The sequence below is a fragment of the Sciurus vulgaris genome (genome assembly GCF_902686455.1).
Source record: "Sciurus vulgaris genome assembly, chromosome: 2".
Classification (NCBI taxonomy): Eukaryota; Metazoa; Chordata; class Mammalia; order Rodentia; family Sciuridae; genus Sciurus; species Sciurus vulgaris.
Window position 1 is genome coordinate 169292380 of NC_136462.1, and position 19192 is coordinate 169311571.

At 39.3% G+C, this 19192-nt stretch overlaps 1 protein-coding gene across 5 annotated transcripts in view; it reads left to right on the forward strand.

The window, feature by feature from the left end:
- Window positions 1-19192, forward strand: part of PAK5 (p21 (RAC1) activated kinase 5) — a 386653-nt gene extending 367461 nt beyond the window's left edge. For all 5 annotated transcript variants that reach the window (XM_079126870.1, XM_079126873.1, XM_079126871.1 and 2 more), the window contains 5 exons: window positions 1487-1620; window positions 2470-2596; window positions 13912-14037; window positions 16178-16312; window positions 18643-19192. In XM_079126870.1, coding sequence (XP_078982996.1) covers window positions 1487-1620; window positions 2470-2596; window positions 13912-14037; window positions 16178-16312; window positions 18643-18798 — 678 coding nt within the window. In that variant the 3' untranslated portion in view covers window positions 18799-19192. The remainder of the gene's footprint in view (window positions 1-1486; window positions 1621-2469; window positions 2597-13911; window positions 14038-16177; window positions 16313-18642) is intronic.

The following is a 19192-nucleotide window of genomic DNA, read 5'->3' on the forward strand; positions in this document are numbered from 1 at the left end:
ATAAAAATTAAAATAAGCTAGATTAACACATTTTTCTCTTCTACATGTCAAAACATCATTTTCATGGCCAATAATCTTTTTATCATATATACATATCAAATTCATTTAACCAGTCTCTGATTTATTGTTTCCCATTTGTGACTTTTATAATTTTGTAGTGAATATTGTTAACATGTCTTTGACCTCATAACTGATAATTTTTTTAGATTCACAGAAGTAGAATGAATATATCAAATGATATATAATATTTTAGGGAAAGAAAATATAGTATTTCTGGAAAGTTTGTACCTATTTGGACCCTTACCAATAGTCCTTTTTCACCTTCACTAGCATTACCAGATATTAGCATGTTATCTCTGTTAATCTGATAGATATGAATAAATTGTACTGTTTTTATGAACACTTTTCCTACTAGTGAGGCTGAATTTATTTTTATAATTTTGTAAACCGAATCATATTGCTTTGTACACTTATCTCTTGATATAAATAAGGAAGTCTTTTATGTATATTTGTTGTACATATTCTTCCACCTTCTTATTTACCTTTTCAGCTAATCACATAAGAGCTCTGAAATAGGCAGGAAAATATGAGTAACTATTTTGGGAAACATAGTGTTTTATAGTAGTAATCCTTTAATAATTCTACTTAATAATTCTGTAAAAGTCTTGAAGAGAAAGATGCATTTTTATAGGTCAGAAATTAAAATCCTAAAGATATCAAGTCAGAATATCAATGTTAGATAAAATGTCAGCCTCCAGCAAAGGATGTTCAATCCACATTCCCTGATTTCCTTAATAGACAGACTATGGCCGCTTGACCCCTTTGACTTTCTATTATGAGCAATCTCATTCTCTCATAAGAAGAGTATGTTATTTGATCCATAAATACTGTGTGAATGTGCCCTACTATAACTTTGAAAATCCTCCATCAAGGCTCATGTGCAGCCCCCAGCTTTCTCTAACGACCACAGTTGTTCACTTCTTATGCATGCTTCGATCTTACAGAGGGCTCCAAGTGAGTGGGCTTGAACATCTTCCCTGCCCATTCTTCCTGATCCTGGAATTTACTTCCAAGTCACAGGTACCAGAACAGACAGGGCAATATGATACAGATAAATAACTCTATATCTTATTAGTTAACACAAACTCCAAAAAAGTAAAGGAAGCTTCCCAAGACCCAGTGAGCTAAACAACTCCCTCTGTGAATGCAGACCTTGCTGTGACCTTGCTGTGTGTCTTCATCCCCCACCCTGTCCTTCCAATGCCTGCTTGACCCAACATTTTCTCACAGACGTACTAACTTGATTCCTTTTATTCCTACTAGTTTTATTCCTTTGGTGCCTTTTTCCTATAGTAGATTCCTAAATAAATCCTCCCACAATCAATATACTCAGTCAATTGTTCTTATGGTGCAGATGTGACCACTAGAGAACAGCCAGCCAAATTCTACCAAAACAAGTCAAAAAGTATTTTTCTCATTCATCCAGGTTGTGATAATGCGGGATTACCACCATGAAAATGTGGTAGACATGTACAACAGCTACCTTGTTGGAGATGAGCTCTGGGTGGTCATGGAGTTTCTAGAAGGTGGTGCCTTGACAGACATCGTTACTCATACCAGGTATGTTTGTTTATTAGGCAGGTAATTCAAGATAGTTAATATTCTCCTCCAAGGTATGACCTCAATGACTGTCTTCTCAACTCTTCATAAATTATAAATTCTTTGGAATCAAGGAACACAACTTCCCTTTCTCTTATATTTTGTAGATTTCTCATTGTAATATCTTGTATGTGTAGTCCATTCATTCAATTAACGTTCAGTCTATCCCCAGAAGATTATTAATACTTAATTATATTATTTTTATTTTTTGTGCTTTTTTTGGTGTGTTAGAGATTGAACCTTGCAAATGCTAAGAATGCACTTTACCACTGAGCTACACCCATACCCCCTCCATTGATTTAAAATCAGCGAACAGCAAAGAATGACGTTTCAGTGACAAATAAGAAAAGTGGCCATTACCAACCTAGAGTTCTAATACTGAATTGTCATGCCATAATACCACCCCATGAACCTAAGGAAAGAGGAGGCAGGTAGGGGATCAAAGTTAGAATAGCAAATCACCTGGGAGAAAGAAATTCTTCAATTCTGGTTTAAGCTAGTCTTGCAGTTTTGTCAATGCCTAAGGAATTCTCTGTAAGAATCCATGGAAGTGCATTTGTACTAATGACCCCAGAGCTAAAAAGCCAAGGTCTCATTCTTCTGATTTATGCTGGACCTCTTTCATTCTTGATACCAAACCTACGTTTTGGTAATCAAGTCAGAACCTTCCTTTTCTTTGTCTGCACATTTTTCAGACATAGGCTGGAGAACATGGACTATTTCTCCAGAACCCAAGAAAGTGACCTCTCCTAAGAATTTGGAAGATGTTCTTGTACCTCTCTTATTCCTGAACTGTTATTTCCTTTCTAGAATGAATGAAGAACAGATAGCTACTGTCTGTCTGTCAGTGCTGAGAGCTCTCTCCTACCTGCACAACCAAGGAGTGATTCACAGGGACATAAAGAGTGACTCCATCCTCCTGACAAGTGATGGCAGGGTAAGATTTTCATGTTGGGTTCCTCCACGGCTTCCTTCATCACGTCATCTGCCAAGCACTTTATTCTCTTAAGAACACTTTCTCATAATTCTCATTTTTCTTAGTCACCAGTCACCCACCACACATGCCAGAAGACTTTCAAAAAGGAAATTACCTTCCCATCCTCTGTGTCAACCTGTTTGTCAGAATCACCCGGGGAACCTGAATTTGAAAGTGTAATTTGCCTCCTTTACAATGAATACAGGAACCAATGGAAGCTTTGAAAATTTCTTTTTCTGCCACATTCCTATTTTTGTTGGAGGAGAGCAGCTGACTTTTCTAAGGCTGTGTCTACCCACTTCTTGCCAATGTACATGTCTACAGGGTCTTTCAAAGGCCCTGCAAGAAACAGTTGACCAACTCCACATGGGTAATTCACAGAGAGGTTATTTAATGACTAGTTTACAAAAGTACAAGCAGATGTAGAAAAATCTTAAGGAATAGGCACAAACATGAGTGTAATACCCTAGAATAGACCATCATTCTACCCCATGCCTGAAAAGCTGAGGCAGGGAACTGCCTGCAGGAACCTGGACATATGTTGTGGTATTTAGGCCTGCCTGGCAGGAACTCTGAGCTTTGGTGAAATCCAGTCCATGGTGAACCTGTAGGATGGGAGCTGAGACTAAATACCCCAGACTCACTCTGCCCCTTGCTTCTGTCATCTACTGATGCTCCCCACTGGCTCATTTCAGTCAGGGGCCATCACTACAGTCAGTGCAGATTGGCCTCCCAAGGCTCAGAGAAAGGAGAATGTGTCTGGAAGGACAAACATAAAATATTCATCACACCAACATATTTCCATGCCCAGATGTCTGCATTTCTCCTCACTGCATTCTGCACAGAGGATTCTGTTTAAACTTAGCAACCACACCAGGGTACAGAGCTACAATAGTCAAAGAAGTAATGAACTGCTGTTCCAAGGAAGGGTTAGTCATATAGAATAGTTCTGAAGCATAGACTTTCACCATTTAGGACTTTAAACCCCCTGAAACTCCCACCAGAGTTAATAACTCTGGGACAAATAGAGTCAGTCATCCTTTTGATGTACCTAACTTTTATAATCCAACAATCTTGTCCATAAGGAAAATGTTCATGTCAGATCAGAATTGCACAGAGATGATCAGAGAGCAACGGAGGAAACTTCCCAAGCACTTTGGCTTTTTTTATTTTGTTTTTAAAATCATAAATTTTGTTATAGAAGATTTAGTAACTACAGGATAGATGACAAAATAAAGATCATTCCTTCTACTAAATATTTTTCCATATTTCCATGTAGTACATGTATATATAATTTGAAAACTTGGGGTTCTGTTTAATGGGCAGTTTTAGGTCCTGCTTTTTGCATTAGTCAGGCTGAAATTTTTAAATGCAGGGGTACAGGAGCATCTGTCAAGTTTTGCTATGTAACAAACCTCACAACACTTAGTGGCTCAAAACAAGAAGCATTTATTTACTCACAAATCTGTGGGTCATCATTCAGGGCTGACATCATCTGGGACAACTGGTCTGTGCTCCATGTGCATGAGCTAATGAACTTGTGACCAGCCTCCAGTTGATGGTCTCACTCACTTGCCTGGCAGTTGACTGATTCTCAACAGACACAGGAAGGTCACTGGGCCAAGTATTGTTAGTCTCCCAGTAGAGTAGCCCTGTAATTCACATGGTGCTGGTGGCAAGGTTCCCAAGCGTAGCAAGACAGGTAAGCCCTGATGTAGATGCACAAGCTCTTTCAAACCCTGTGCTTATATAATATATGCTAAAGTAAGTCACACCACATGGCCAAGCCCAGAGTCAAGAGGTGCAGAAATAGATCCCATGTCTTGATAAGACAAAATATAAAGTCACATTGCAAAGGGAAATAGATAAAGGGAAGGAAGAATCGGTGTCCCTTTTTGCATAATCTTCTATAAAACAGAAGAATAGGAAAAGGGCAAGAATTCTTCCCTGGCCTGACTCAGAAAGCACCTAAGCCCCATAATCTCAAATCACAATTTCAAAACACTGAACTGGTCCACGAATCAGTACAACTGGTCCACTCGTACTCCCAGAAAGAAAAACAGAAGCATGGCAGTTTCAAGACAACCTTTCCTTGTCAGGAGATTGATATCGCAGGCCTCCTTACTGGAAATACCTATCTGATGTCAAAATCAGACAGCAAACTAATATGAGTCTTTGTTTAATTAGTTCACTTAAAGATCTTTCCTCCTCTCAATATGAAAGATAATTAAATATTTCAGTTGTTAATCTTAAGAGAAGAACCTTTGTCTCAAAATCTCCTTTACTGCTGTGCACCCAGAAAAGAGTTCACAGGACTAGGCATATTGTAAGTACTTTTAGTCTTAGTGGTTTGTTTATGCATTTTGTTTCATAAATATTTGCTGAATTTCTACTGTGTGCTAGGGATGGTTATAACTCCTAAGGATGAACAAAGCAAAATCACTTCTTTCATTAAGCATATTTAGGGAATGGGAATGCAATAATAAACAAAAATATTTTTTAAAAATATTACCACCAGACAAGTAGTGCACAATGCTAAGTTTTCTATAATTGATTTAAGCAGACTAAGGAGTATGGAACAAAAGGAGGGTGGAGCTCTATTATAAAAGCCAGTCAGAGAAGGTCCCTTTGATGCAGTGACATCACAGAAGAGGTTTAGTAGGGATTGGACCTTTTAGCTGTGAGAGATAGGAGTGTCCCAAGGAGAGGGAACAAATAGCCTGTCGAGTGGATCTAGCATGTGGAGTGGATGTGTGCCTCTTGGCTGTATGGCCCACAGTTTCCTCATTCACATTTCAGAACATTATGCTATATCGATTCTAATGTTTCTTAAGTTTTCTATAAAGAAAGGAAACTTTTTTTTTAACATAAAGAGAGCAGACATGGAGTGTGAATACTCTCCAACAAAAGACTGAGAGCACATTTTTGTACTGATTTGTTCGAGCATGTCATCATATAGCAGAGAAGAGTTTTTCAGTTACCTTATTGCTGTTATAAAAAGCACCTCAAGGTCTTAAGTCAATATTTTGAGCCTTGTCTCAATGGCTCTGAGGGTTGGCTGGGCTCAGCAAGGCAGTGATGCTCTGACCTATGGTTAGATGATGCCTGGACTGGGGTCTTCTACAAGTCTCATTCACTTACATTTCAGATAGGTAATGGTAGTTGGTAGAAGGTCAGGTGGAACTGTGAGCCAGAACACCAACAATGTGGCCTCTCCATGACTCCTTGGCTTATTCATGGCATGGTAGTTAGGTTCCATGAAAACAAGATGGAAGTACATGACATTTTTATAGCATAGTCACAGTATCAGATAGCTTCACTTTCACTAGAGTTACAAGCCCTTCCAGATTCAGTGAGGGAAGAAGTAAGGAATCCTCCTCAGTGGAAAGAGTCACATGTAAGAAGAGCTCTGGAATGGGTGATAGTATTATTTGCACTTTTAAAAAATACTGTCTGCCACACAGGAAGTACTGGATTCTCTTCCTGTTGGGAGATATTGAACATCAATATTAGAAATGCAAATTAAGATTACAATGAGATATCACTACACACCTATAAATGTCTATAATGAAAAATAGTGACAACGCTGATCATTCATACATTGCTGGTGGGAATATAAAATGGTATAACCACTCTGGAAAAGTTTGGCAGTTCCATTCAAAATGGGATTATAATGGAGTAATTTATATACATGCATGTATGAATATGTCAAAATGAATCACAGTAGTATATATAACTATAAGACACTAGTAAAATATTTGAGAAAACTAAAATTGACACACTATGAACAGTATATTTATCCCAGAGAAACTGAAGCTTATTTTCACATGGAAACCTGTGTATAAATGTTCATAGAAGCTTTATTCATAACAAATTTAAACTGCAAACTACCCAAATATCCTTCAAAGGGTGAATGGTTAAAGTACAGTGTGGTCATACCTTGGAGTACTACTCAACAATAATAAAGAGCAAACAAAAACAAACAAAAAGCAAACAATTGACACACACAGAAAATGAATGTGTTTCAAGGAAATTGTACTTAGTTAAAAAACATCCAATCTCAAAAGGATACATGTTGCATTTTCTGAGTATGTAATATATGTGAAATAATTACAGAAATCCATAGCAGATAAATAGTTGCCTGGGGCGACAAACCACGGGTGTACAGTCATAAAGGGATATCCTCAGGAGTCTTATGGTAATGGTCTGATTGGATATCTTGTCTTGTTTGTGGTAGTGGCTATGCAAGGCAACATGTGACAAAATGTCAGAGTATACACACACATCACACTAGACACACAGATGATTCATGAATAAGCTCTGTGGATTCTCTCCACATCAGTACTTGGTATTGATATTATACTGTAGCTTTATAAGAGGCTGGTAGTAGGAAGGTCTGGATGCACATTTCTTTGCAACTTCTGTGAAGCCATGATTGCAAAATCAACAGAAAATGACAGGAACTTGCTCAGGCTGAAAAGAACATAATCTTTCTGTTTTCCTAAAAGACTTATCTTCTGTCAATTAAAAGAAAACCATTTCCTAACTATCTATGACATACATAATATCTGACTAGTCATTGATTTGCGGTCAGCAGAGGAGCAGTCCTAGAACACAAGCTGGGTGTTGATATGTAAGTACCCCAGGTCCCTCCCTCAATACAGTAACTGAGAGTCGCTTGTTCTACAGGTCCACCAGACTTCCTCAGCCCTCTAATTGCCCATAATGGTAACTTGCCTGGTAAATAATCCCTGATTAATTCTCTTCCTCATCATTCTTATCCATTTCACTGCTAGCATTTCTTGCATCTTTCAAATGAATGACTTGCACTGCACTGAATCCTTGCCTTGGGATGTGCTTCTGGAAGATCATAAACAGGGTGCTTAGAAATGGGTTGATGTGTTTGTGCCCTGCTTCCCGTAGAATTTGAAGCAGGGATTAAAAAAAATAGATAAATGGCCACAGGCCAACAACTTAGGCCTTATGATTGTTCTGCCTCTTCTTTACTGTGTTCCTGACAATCAGCTGGAATCATCTTTTTCCCCAGAGTTATGGGCACAATAGTATTCTGCTGTCTCCACCTGGCTCATTTAATTGATTTGACATTATAAGCTTTCTTCCCTTCATCATTTTAGTTTTGTTGTCAAATAACTAGAATTTTACAATAGAAGATGACCTGGAGATTATTTCCCCCAGGGCTATTCTTAAACAGACACTCTGGCATGTGAAATATCTTGCTAAAATTCATTCTGCTCCAACAGTCTGTGAGATGACATCCTGGTCTCCATCCATCCCCACTGCCTGCTACTTGACAAGGGAGCTTTTCCTAATTCAGGTAGCACAGTGTGAATTTAAGAGATCCAGGTTTTGCTTCTCTTTTAATACTCCTGTCCAGCCTCAAGCAAGCGCCTACTACTCTCTGTGCTCTACCAAATGACAGGGGGAGGGCTAAGGTCCCTGTGCCACTCTAGGTTAGTCTCTCTGACCTTCTCCCTCTCCTCTTGGAGTTGGCAGCTGATGAAGTCGACCTTAAGCAGAGTTGGAGGCACCATTATCACAATGGCACCTTTAATTCCTATTTGCAGTTCCTTTGTCCCTGGGTCGTTGTTCTCCTTGAAGTAGACATTCTCAGACATTATTGACATCAAAACCCAATGGAGACTTGGCAAGAAACTGATTCCTGGGCCCCAACTCCAGGGATGCTGAATCCGTCAGGCTGGGTGGTCCAGTGAAATTTGCATCACCAACAGGTTCTCACATTATGCTGAGACTACATGAGTTAAATGCCTTAATGGAAGCACCCAGGAATTAGGCACAAAAGCAACCATCTATGACCTTGGCCAAAAACCTGGAGCAAACACAGAATTCTTTAGTGTATGCAATTAACAGTGCAAGGGTTTTTACATTCTATTTTTAAACCTGAGGGTATCTTGTGGATAGACTTCATTTTGCCAATGACCCCCATTCTCCATCCTTTTGTGGGGTTTGTGATCCCTATCTAGGACACATTAGACATGGATGGGATCTCAAGTTTAAATAGCAGCTTTGTCTGAGTTCTACATTCCATTTCCTTGTCTGGTTCTTGTGTAACCAGCTACATCATCTCTTTTGGGGTGGGGGCGGGAGTATACTAACTGCATTTTCCTTATCCTGACTGCATTAGTTAGACAAGGGTGGTTTCCTAAGCAGCCAAGTTATACAATTCCATCTAAAATAAGGCTCAGCTTAGAGCCTGTGTGATTCGCTTTTAAGATCTGCCTCTAGTGCTTTATTATACTCATTACTTGAGATCTCATTATCTACTTGCAGATTTATTTGGACAAATGTTGTGTGCAATTATGCTCTTTTAGAAAATTGTCTCTTTTATGTACTTGGATGAGTAAAAACTCATACAAAAGTGCTTATACTCCTACATCAGAAGAACAGGCCTATATCCCAAGTGTCTAGTTTCAATTACTTATCTTACACTTTGTCAAGAAGATAATTATTAGTATGCCATATTTTGAGGGGATTGAGTTTTTTCATGTCAGGAAGGAGAAACCCACACCAGGGATACTGAAATTAAAAACTATCAATACCAAAATGCTGATACATTCACCTCCTTAGTCATTCAGATTTCTTAAATTTATCGGCAAATGAAATTTATCAGTGTGACTGTTCCAACTCTTCTGTCTGTGTAGTAGGACCGCACCCCTACAGTTTAGCTTTAGAAATAACTAGCCCTGACCCACACACAAACAGAGACATGAGAGTTTCCTAAAACTGACCCCAACTTCTTCACAGATCTCTATTGGCTGGATTCTATTTAGAATTCTCTATTTTAAATCAGGTTTATTGAAAAAATTTAAACATTATCTGTCAAAGTTCAAATATATTACTTTTTAACACTTAGTCTTTCAGGTTTAACTCTCATCCCCCTCCACACTCACTCTTTCCCACAGTGGTTTCTTGGAGGAAGAGGGAAAAGTATGGTATGTGGAACTTCAGGGTGAAGGGAATAAGACTCATGTTCTAGTTCCTCTCTGTTCCTTGCATTTGGCGGGCCTGGACTATCCTGCTACCTGGGATAAAGATCAGCTTGTCCATTTATGGCTGGGCTGTTCAGGAGGTACCTTGGCAGTGTTTTCAGAGCTCCTGTCTTTGTCTCAAGTGTTGAAAGCTGTCCTTTTGCTTATGTCCATATCCCCAAATGGCCTTGTGCCAGGCACATCCCCCTTCCTTCACTGAGATCTGGAGGAGCTTACAGACTTCTGATCATCACACACAAGCCATGGAAGCCAGAAGCACTGCTTCAAGCCCACCTTATCTCACACAATTGTGCTCTCTCCATGGAGCATGATAGGCACAGCCAAGCCTACAGTTCAGTTGTTTTTCACCAATATGTCTACACCCCATTGTTGAAATATTGCAGTATTTTCATTCTGGTTAGTTGCAAGCCACTCTTTCAAGTTCTTAGAGTATTTCATATCACTTAACCCTGTTCTGAGCTGCCCCCTTACCTCATTGATGATGGTGGTCCTATCCAAGGTGACTCTAGGACACTGCTTGACTTTATGTCTAGATTCTGATTTGTCTAAATTAATCTGGTTATTAAATATTTTGAATATTACCTCTGAACCCAGACACATATTGGCATTCTCCTCTCCTCTGTTTGTGTAGGTACATATATATTACAGGTATTTCTGAGGCCCACTGCCATCCACTTGGGTGTACTGGGAACTGATGTACAATAAGGAGTATGGGTCCTGAGATAATCAACATCACTTTTCTCTTTCTCATTCTGCAAGTTATCCCAGGCTAAAAGGGATGAACCGCAAGCTTTTTAATTCTGTGCACAATTGACTTCTTTTATAACAGGGCAGCAAGGATTATGGAATGATTGCCATTGCCACAGGAATTTCTTCTTAACACAACATGGGAGATTCCATGATCTGAGTCCTCTGAAATTGATTCTTGATTTGCTAAAGCAATTGAGAATATTGTCTCTCCCCTATAGTATCTTTTTACAGAATTCCATCAGAAATAATACAGTCAACCCATACTCCAAACCACTAACATTGGACTGATTAGAGAATAGATTTGAAACAGGAAATAGAAAGGAAAAGAAATAAATCCCAAACATTTATATCCATTTTATCTATATTCTAACTTGATCTTAGAAACAGGCATCTCCAGTATGTCAATAATGGTTTCAGAAAGAGCCTCAATGTATCTTCTATCATATGATCTACTAGCATATATGCATATTTCAACCTAAAATCAATCTAGTGGCATGGCATTTTGAGCATCTATCTAGACAGATACCTCTTAAGGAGGTTCTACAATCAAAAAGCTTGTCTGTTGCCCTGAGGAGTGTCATTGTTAACTGGAGTGACATAACCAGCCGCAGAAAACAGTTCAAGATTGAATGTATGCAGAATTCTATTGAATATGGAGAAGGGACTGATCAACGTGGGTTTCTGAGAGAAATCACAGAGGAAGTAAGATGTGCTTAATCCCCTGGGGTATACTTGAGAATCGAATGTGTAGGAAGAAATATGAACAAAAACATATTTGGAAACAGACCAACTCTTTCCGTTCTGCATGGAAACTTCCAGGTTTTAGAATTGGAAATTCCACATTCCAGGAACCCCCTTGGTGCCTAGAACTGGTATCTGTGTGTGCGTGAAGCAATGAGGAATAAGGTGGTCTATATAAAAGACAGCAGATTAAGGAACATCTTGAAAGGAAGTCGGGTGGATTGACAGTGTATTCAGGAAGGCTTTCATCATGTTGCTGAAATGAAAACAGGAGACCCTGTGAAAACAAGTTACCCCTTACTCCTCTCCTGATCAAGAGATGCTCCTTGTTCTCTTTCCTGAATGCACTGTGGTCTCTCTGTTTTAAGCTATAGTGTGAGCACCAACAGCCTGAGGATCTTGTTAAAATGGGGACTCTGACTTGAACAGGTCTGGGTGGGACATGAGATTCTGCAAATCAAATAAGCTTCCAGGGGAGGTTGTTGCTGCTACTCCTGCAGCTGCTGCTGATTTGAGTAGCAAGACCCTGATCCTGTCTCTCTCACCTCTTCAGGAACCCTAGCAGCAATCCATCTTCAACATCTACCATGCCACCAACTTCCTTCTTTTGATCTACAATTTTACTCTTCAGTACAGGGCAGTGATTGAACATCTGAATCTTGGCTCTCCCATTAATTGCCCTGAATCCTGGAAAACTGGCTTACCCCCTTTATAACTTGACTTACTTGTCTGTAAAATGGGGATAATAATATTTCCAAGCTCATTAGTTTCTTGTGAGCAGTTAAATGAGATATACATGTAAAGTGGGTATAGTGGTGTAGTAAGAGCTCAGTGATGTCTATCTAGAGTGTATTAGGTGTACATGAGAGTGTGCTGGGACCACAGTTAACAAATAACCCCAAGCTGAGTGGATTTTTATTCTCTTTGAATTTGATTTATTCTCATACGGTTCAGAGAACAGAAGTCCCCAAATCAAGGTGTTGACAGATTTGTTCCTTGTGAGAGCAATGAGAGAGAATCTATTATATTCCTCTCTCCTAGTTTCTGAATGTTTTTGGTAATCCTTGGTGTTCCTTGGCTTAGAGGTTTATCACTCTAGTGTTGGCCTCCATCTTCCTATGGTCTTCCATATCGGACTGTGTGTCCTGTTTTTTTTCTTATAAGTACACCACTCATTGGATTTGGCACCTACCCTAATCCACTCTGACCTCACCTTCACTAATTATGGTTGCACCTCATATAATGACAGAGGTGCATTCTGAGAAATGTGCTCATAGCTGATTTGCTCATTGTGAAAACATCATAGAGTGTGCATGTACAAACTAAGATGGCTGCACCGTCACTAGGCAAAGGATAGCAAGTTCAATTGAAGTCCTCCATGTGGAGACATATACTGGTTGGTAATATAGTCTTGTATTTTTTTGTTTTCTGGGTGTTTGTTTTGTGATGCTGGGGATCAAATATAGCATCCCGTGCATGCTAAGTAAGCACTGTAACACTGAGTTATAACTCCACCCAAAGCACGGATTTTTAAATGGAGAGGAATTAAGCATATTAGGGAAGAGAATAGACAGAAAGAATAGGTAAAAAGGGAAAAAGTGAGAGTTGGAAGCGGATTCCCAAGGGAGTCTCAAAATATAAGGTGTAGGTAGCAGAAGTAGATACAGAAAAAGAAAAAGCAAACTAATAAAGGAAGATTGAGAGAGGAAGTTCAGAAAGCTATAGAGTATTCATACCTTAGAGACTGTACCTTGGATCTATAGAACATTTTAACTTCAAATGGTCATTCTTCACAATTGCTAAACAATGCCCAGTGTACTATTTCCTTTTGGATTCTATCATCACTCACAACTAAGTGGCCCACTGATGTTCCCTTCAGTAAGGCCACCTGAAATTCAGAGCAGAGCAGGAACTGTGTCTCCCAGAAATAAACCAAATCCTGATCATTTAGAATACACAAGCCAACAGGTGTCTAACAGTACATATGTTCCTAAGATAACAGGAGCTCTGTGCAAGGATTTTCAAAATTCCTTTTCTTTTTGATGGCATCTAAGGTAACACTGGGTCCTTAGCATGTCCACGTTAAGCATCTGACAACCGTGTAGTGACATCCAGTTTCCACACCTGTATTTCCACTTGCAGAGACGTTCACATTGGCAGCTTCTATTGTCCTAGGCAAAGGAGCAAAATAAAAAGGGAAGGGGAGCCAACACTTCAAGTGACATCTTGGCATCCTAGATAAATGAATGTCTTCCACTATTTCAGACACACAAAAAAGAGGATTGCTGTTTAAATCATCACATGGTACATAGAATTCTAAATGTGCTCAACTCAAAAGAGCCTGTGCTGCGGCAATGTGTACAAAATTGCCCTTGCAAATAGCAATTTACTTACACTAAAGCATCATCTGTTATTCTCAAGTTGTGGGTTTGAGATTTAATGAATAGATTACACATTTAAATTTGTGAGAGTTTTTTGTTGTTTTGTAATTTTGTAAAAAAAGATATAAGCAGCAAGAGTTCAAGCCTTTGGAAGTCAACTTTGATAGACCTGTGAAAAATTTTTCCATTAAAATAGATTTGTGCCTTTCCAGTAAAAGGGTCTTGTGACCTCTTCTCTGATATTTCTAAGCCTGGTTATTAAATTTGAATTTGACACTCTTTATGTCTATATTTCTAGGTACACATGTTTATTTTTCCTATGCCTAGCAGACAGCATTTTCAAAATGTTCATTTATTGTTTTCCTTTCCTTTTCAGATAAAATTATCTGACTTTGGTTTTTGTGCTCAAGTTTCCAAAGAGGTGCCCAAGAGGAAATCCCTTGTGGGAACCCCTTACTGGATGGCACCTGAAGTAATTTCTAGGCTTCCCTATGGGACAGAGGTAAGGGGATAACAGGCATTTTTTGAAAGTGGCAGGGATGCTGTGGTCCTTGACATTTGGTGACCACAGACAATTGAAGCAATGACTTTTGACTCCACAGATGAGTCCCACTCACTGAGTTGGGACAGAGTAGTCCATGACAGATGGGACACTGGCCACCACTGAAGATACTACTATAATATTTATCCAAGGGCTTTTTTTTTAATCTTTTTTTTTTATTGTAAACAAATGGGATACATGTTGTTTCTCTGTTTGTACATGGCGTAAAGGCATAACATTTCTGTAATCATAAATTTACATAGGCTAATGTTGTTCGATTCATTCTGTTATTTTTTCCCTTCCCCCCACCCCTCCCACCCCTCTTTTCCCTCTATACAGTCCTTCCTTCCTCCATTCTTGCCCCCTTCCCTAACCCTAACTCTAACCCTAACACTAACCCCACCCTCCCCCCATTATGTGTCATCATCCACTTATTAACAATATTAATCGTCCTTTGGTTTTTTGAGATTGGCTTATCTCACTTAGCATGATATTCTCCAATTTCATCCATTTGCCTGCAAATGCCATAATTTTATCATTCTTTATAGCTGAGTAATATTCCATTGTATATATATACCACAGTTTCTTTATCCATTCATCAATTGAAGGACATCTAGGTTGGTTCCACAATCTGGCTATTGTGAACTGAGCAGCTATGAACATTGATGTGGCTGTATCTCTGTAGTATGCTGATTTTAAGTCCTTCGGGTATAGGCCAAGGAGTGGGATAGCTGTGTCAAGTGGTGGTTCCATTCCAAGTTTTCTAAGGGCTTTTATTGCAGTCTTACAGTGTATATGGGAGTTGGGATGGGGGTCTCACTCTTTAAAAAAATGCCTGGAGATACTCCAATTAGCAGGCGTGTTTCAGAGAAAGGAAAGAGGATAAGAGAAAATGCCACAGTAGAGGTAATATTTGAATGAGCCACAATGGCTTCTTATAGAAAAAAATCATGGGACTACTATAACATAATCAAAAATACATTCCAATATCTATTTCCTCTGAAAGGAAACAATATTCTATCAAGGAATAGGACTTGGATAGGTGAAAGTGAGGGGCCACAGGAGGTGAGAGGAAGGCATTCTAGGGAGGAAATAACATGAGTAGGAGCTTCAAGGCATGCAAGGCTATATCCACATGGAGCCCAAGCAGATGGTTCCAGCTGAACATGAAGTTTCCATATGTTATGGCGTAGCTGGTGATTGTGGGAAAAAATGGCATGGACCAGTACATAAAGAATGTAGGCACAAGTTAAGGCAGGCTGTGCTCTTTCCCTTCTTTGCTTGATCTCAGAGGAGGCTTCAACTTGTTTGTCTCACTGTGGTCTCAAGAGACAAATTCTCGGTGAAGGTCACGGCAAGAGGTATGATAGTAATGCAGCATGCAGATAAGTCGAGTAATGAACCTGTAACAGGGAAGACCTGGATCTGGGAATTTATAGCACCCCTATGGCTTCTTATTGTCCTGCCTTCCCATTCTTTACTCAGAATTTTGTGCATCTCTTTTTCTTCTTTTTTTTTTTTTTTCTTCTCTACTCCATAGAGATGGTTTTCTAAAGCAGGGTTTTGTGCATGCTGCTTCAAAACAATAAAACTTAATGGGGAAATTCCAAAGTAGGTGTGGAAAGAACTATTGTTAAAAATCAAATTATTTAAAAAATTGGTATGTATTTTACATCATATGCAGTTCTTTGCAGTTTCTTATTAATATGTCAAAAATCTTTCTTATTATGATTTTAAATGCAACTTTCTTCTTTATTTTCATAGCATAAAGTTTGGATTTTTAAAATCTGCTCAGAAAGGCAGTAATTACAGAATTTAACAGAATAAAAATTAAAGTTCTAAACTTCAGAATGTTAAGTTATTCATTTATTCCTGACTAGTAGAAACTTCATTGACATCTTTTAAAAGCCAAAAGAAGCCCATGAACAAAAACTCAGTAACCAACTAACAAGTCAGTTGGTAAATCTGTGCTGTAAATTTTGAGATGTTACAAATACCATATTAATTTATGAACAAGTATAAATCTATTGAGTTCCATGAACACCTCAGCATTTCAGAGTGTTCCCCTTGCCTGTCATAACCAGTGGGTTGTGCCCAACAGGTGGATATCTGGTCCCTTGGGATCATGGTGATAGAGATGATTGATGGTGAGCCCCCCTACTTCAATGAGCCTCCTCTCCAGGCGATGAGGAGGATCCGGGACAGTTTACCTCCAAGAGTGAAGGACCTACACAAGGTGAGTAGTGTATATTGCTAGGTCCAAAGTAGTTATTGGATCTTTCAGCCTCTCTGTGGCTTTAAAGACTGGCATGCCACACCCAGTGGGTAGGTAGATCCTGGTGTAAGGGCATACAGCCTTTAGAATTAGTCACTTAGATTCAAATCTCTGCTCTTCTGTTCATTCACTGGGCAAGTGATTCAGCCTTTCTGACTCCAGAGTTCATCTGTAGAATAGAGTGGGATCAATTAATGTTTCAAGGGGCTGGTTGGAAGAGTGAATTAAGTGCTCCATTCATTACTTGCTCCTTGAGGACCTGTTACCTGCTGGGGACTTCTAACCACTGGAAATGTTGGAGTGAAAGACCCCAGATTTTCTATCTCTTACAGAACTTGCATTCTACTTGGAGGAGGAGAACATAAACTATAAGCAAATAGATGAGCAAAATAATTTCAGGAAGTGGTACCTACTATGAAGAAAACAAAGCACTGTAATATAATGGAGTGTGAAGGAGAGGGGATTGAGAACTGGATTAGGTTAGAGTGAGGGAAGCCCTTGCTGAGCAAGGAACATTTAAACTCGGAATTAAATGGAAAGAAGGCAAAACTCTTGCAAAGATATGGGAGACCCAGGCAGAGGGACAAGTGCAAGGACCTGAAAAGCTAAGAAAGAAGAAGGTTTACATTGCTATATCAAAGTGAGCTGGGAGACAAGGGTAGGACATGTTGGAGAGGTGGCCAGGGACTGGATCATGCAAGGCGATGAAGGCCATGCTGGCATAATACACATAAGGGACCTAGCAGGGCCTTTCCTATTTTCTAAGACTTGTCGATTAAGGCCAACTTCAGGAAAAATTATGAAAAGCCAAAGAGCCACCACATGACTGGGGAGGTCAGCTTCCTGCAGGCCTTGCTGAGAAGGGTCATTTCCCTAGGATACTTCTATAAGCAGGGACTCATCCACACCTTCCCTCCCATCTGCCTTATGATAAGCGAGATTGGGGGGCTGCCTTGAAGGGGATAATACTTTGGGTTTTTTGTTCTTGTTCTTGTTTTGTTTTGTTTGTTTGGTGCCAGGGATGAAGCCAAAAGCACTTAACCACTGAGTCACGCCCCCAGCCCTTTTTATTTTTTATTTTGAGGCACTAAGTTGCTTAGGGCCTCACCTACTTGGCAGAGTCTGGGTTTGAACTCGCAATCCTGCTGAGCTGCTGGGATTGCAGGAGTGCACCACTGTGCCAGGCTGAGGAGAAAACTTTGCAATAATAGAGTCTCCCCTTTCCTCTCACCTGAACTTTGGGGAAGAGCCCCAGTGGAATCGTTCATAAAGGTTGTGTGTACCTGCAAAAAAATAAATAAATAAAAATGAAAATAAATAAAAATGGAACTACTTGAATTGAGTAGTAAATTGAAATGTTTACTGGGTTGGACTAAGTTTAAATAATGGGAAGTAACAAAGACTGCATGGTAAGAAAATAGTCCCACACCCAATAGAAATGAGTGCCAGTGTTCTTCAAAGTCATCTATGAGGTGTCTTTAATCCTAATGATCAAAAGCTGGAAACTCCCCAAATTATTTCCTAAATGAACAAGTAGTATTTGGTATAACTGGGCAATGAGTACCATGCAGCAATACATCAGGAATGACTCTCACAGACATAATTTGAGTGAAAGAAGTCAGAGAAGGGTTCACAGTGCATAAGCCTATTTCTGTGAAGTTTAAGGGCAGACAAAACTAATTGATGCTATTAGAAGCCAATAGAGTAGTTACTTTTTGCTAGGAATGGATATTGGCAAAAAGGGGGCCCAAGGTAGCCTTCTTGAAAGTTCTAGACCTTGATGGGAGTGGAAAGTCAATAGATGTAAAGATATATCAAAATCTATTGGACCATTCACTTAGTATGTTTGCACTTGAATGTAAGATACACATCAAAAAGTAGATGGTAATATAGTCTTGTTTCTCTTCAAAAGAGGGGTTTCCATAGAGCCAAGATGTTTATAGTTGCTAGAAAAATAACACTACTCCATGTTTATACTGTGCTTTATTGTCTGTGTGACCAGCAATTTTATACAGTAATCACATCATAGTTGCTCTTGTCACTATTATTACAATTACTATTTTCTTTATTTTAAATAAGTTTTCATTTTTAATTATACCCTTATTATTTCATACTTGAAGGAAAACATCTGTGTTAATAAAGACAATGCCTTCTTTTGCTTGCATAACATCTTTCTTCCTAAAGCAACTAGTTTCTAGGTTTTGAAGTATTGATAGGACTGGGGAATTATTTGGGGGACTGGGATAGGTTTCTGTGTTAGTCCTCAGGATCCTATCTGTGTGTTTTCACAGGTCTCTGCAATGCTCCGGGGATTCCTAGACCTCATGTTGGTGAGGGAGCCCTCTCAAAGAGCCACGGCCCAGGAACTCCTTGGACATCCTTTCTTAAAATTGGCAGGTCCGCCATCTTGCATCGTTCCCCTCATGAGACAATATAGACATCACTAAACAGAGGATTCACACACATGACAAAGCTAAGCAAGGATGTGAGATTAATTCAGGAGAACGTAAGGAAAACCACAGAACATACAAAAGGCCTGTGCATTCTAAACCAGCTGATTGGTGGGACAGTGCGATGACCGGCAGGGTTCGACAGACCAGGGCATCTTCTTGTGTCTTAAATAGGCATCTCTCCACTGACAGCTGGTGTGGTCATTTGGAGCATGGCTTTAATAAGTCATTATTATATTTTTCAGCCCTTCATCCAGCAAATCAGAAGGACTCAGTAAAACTCCGTTATGTTATATCCTAGCCACATGCAGGGTACCGCATAGGATTTTCTATATTGAAAGAATACTTTTCTGGCAAAAAATAAAAAAAAAAAAAAGAAAGGAAAACAAAA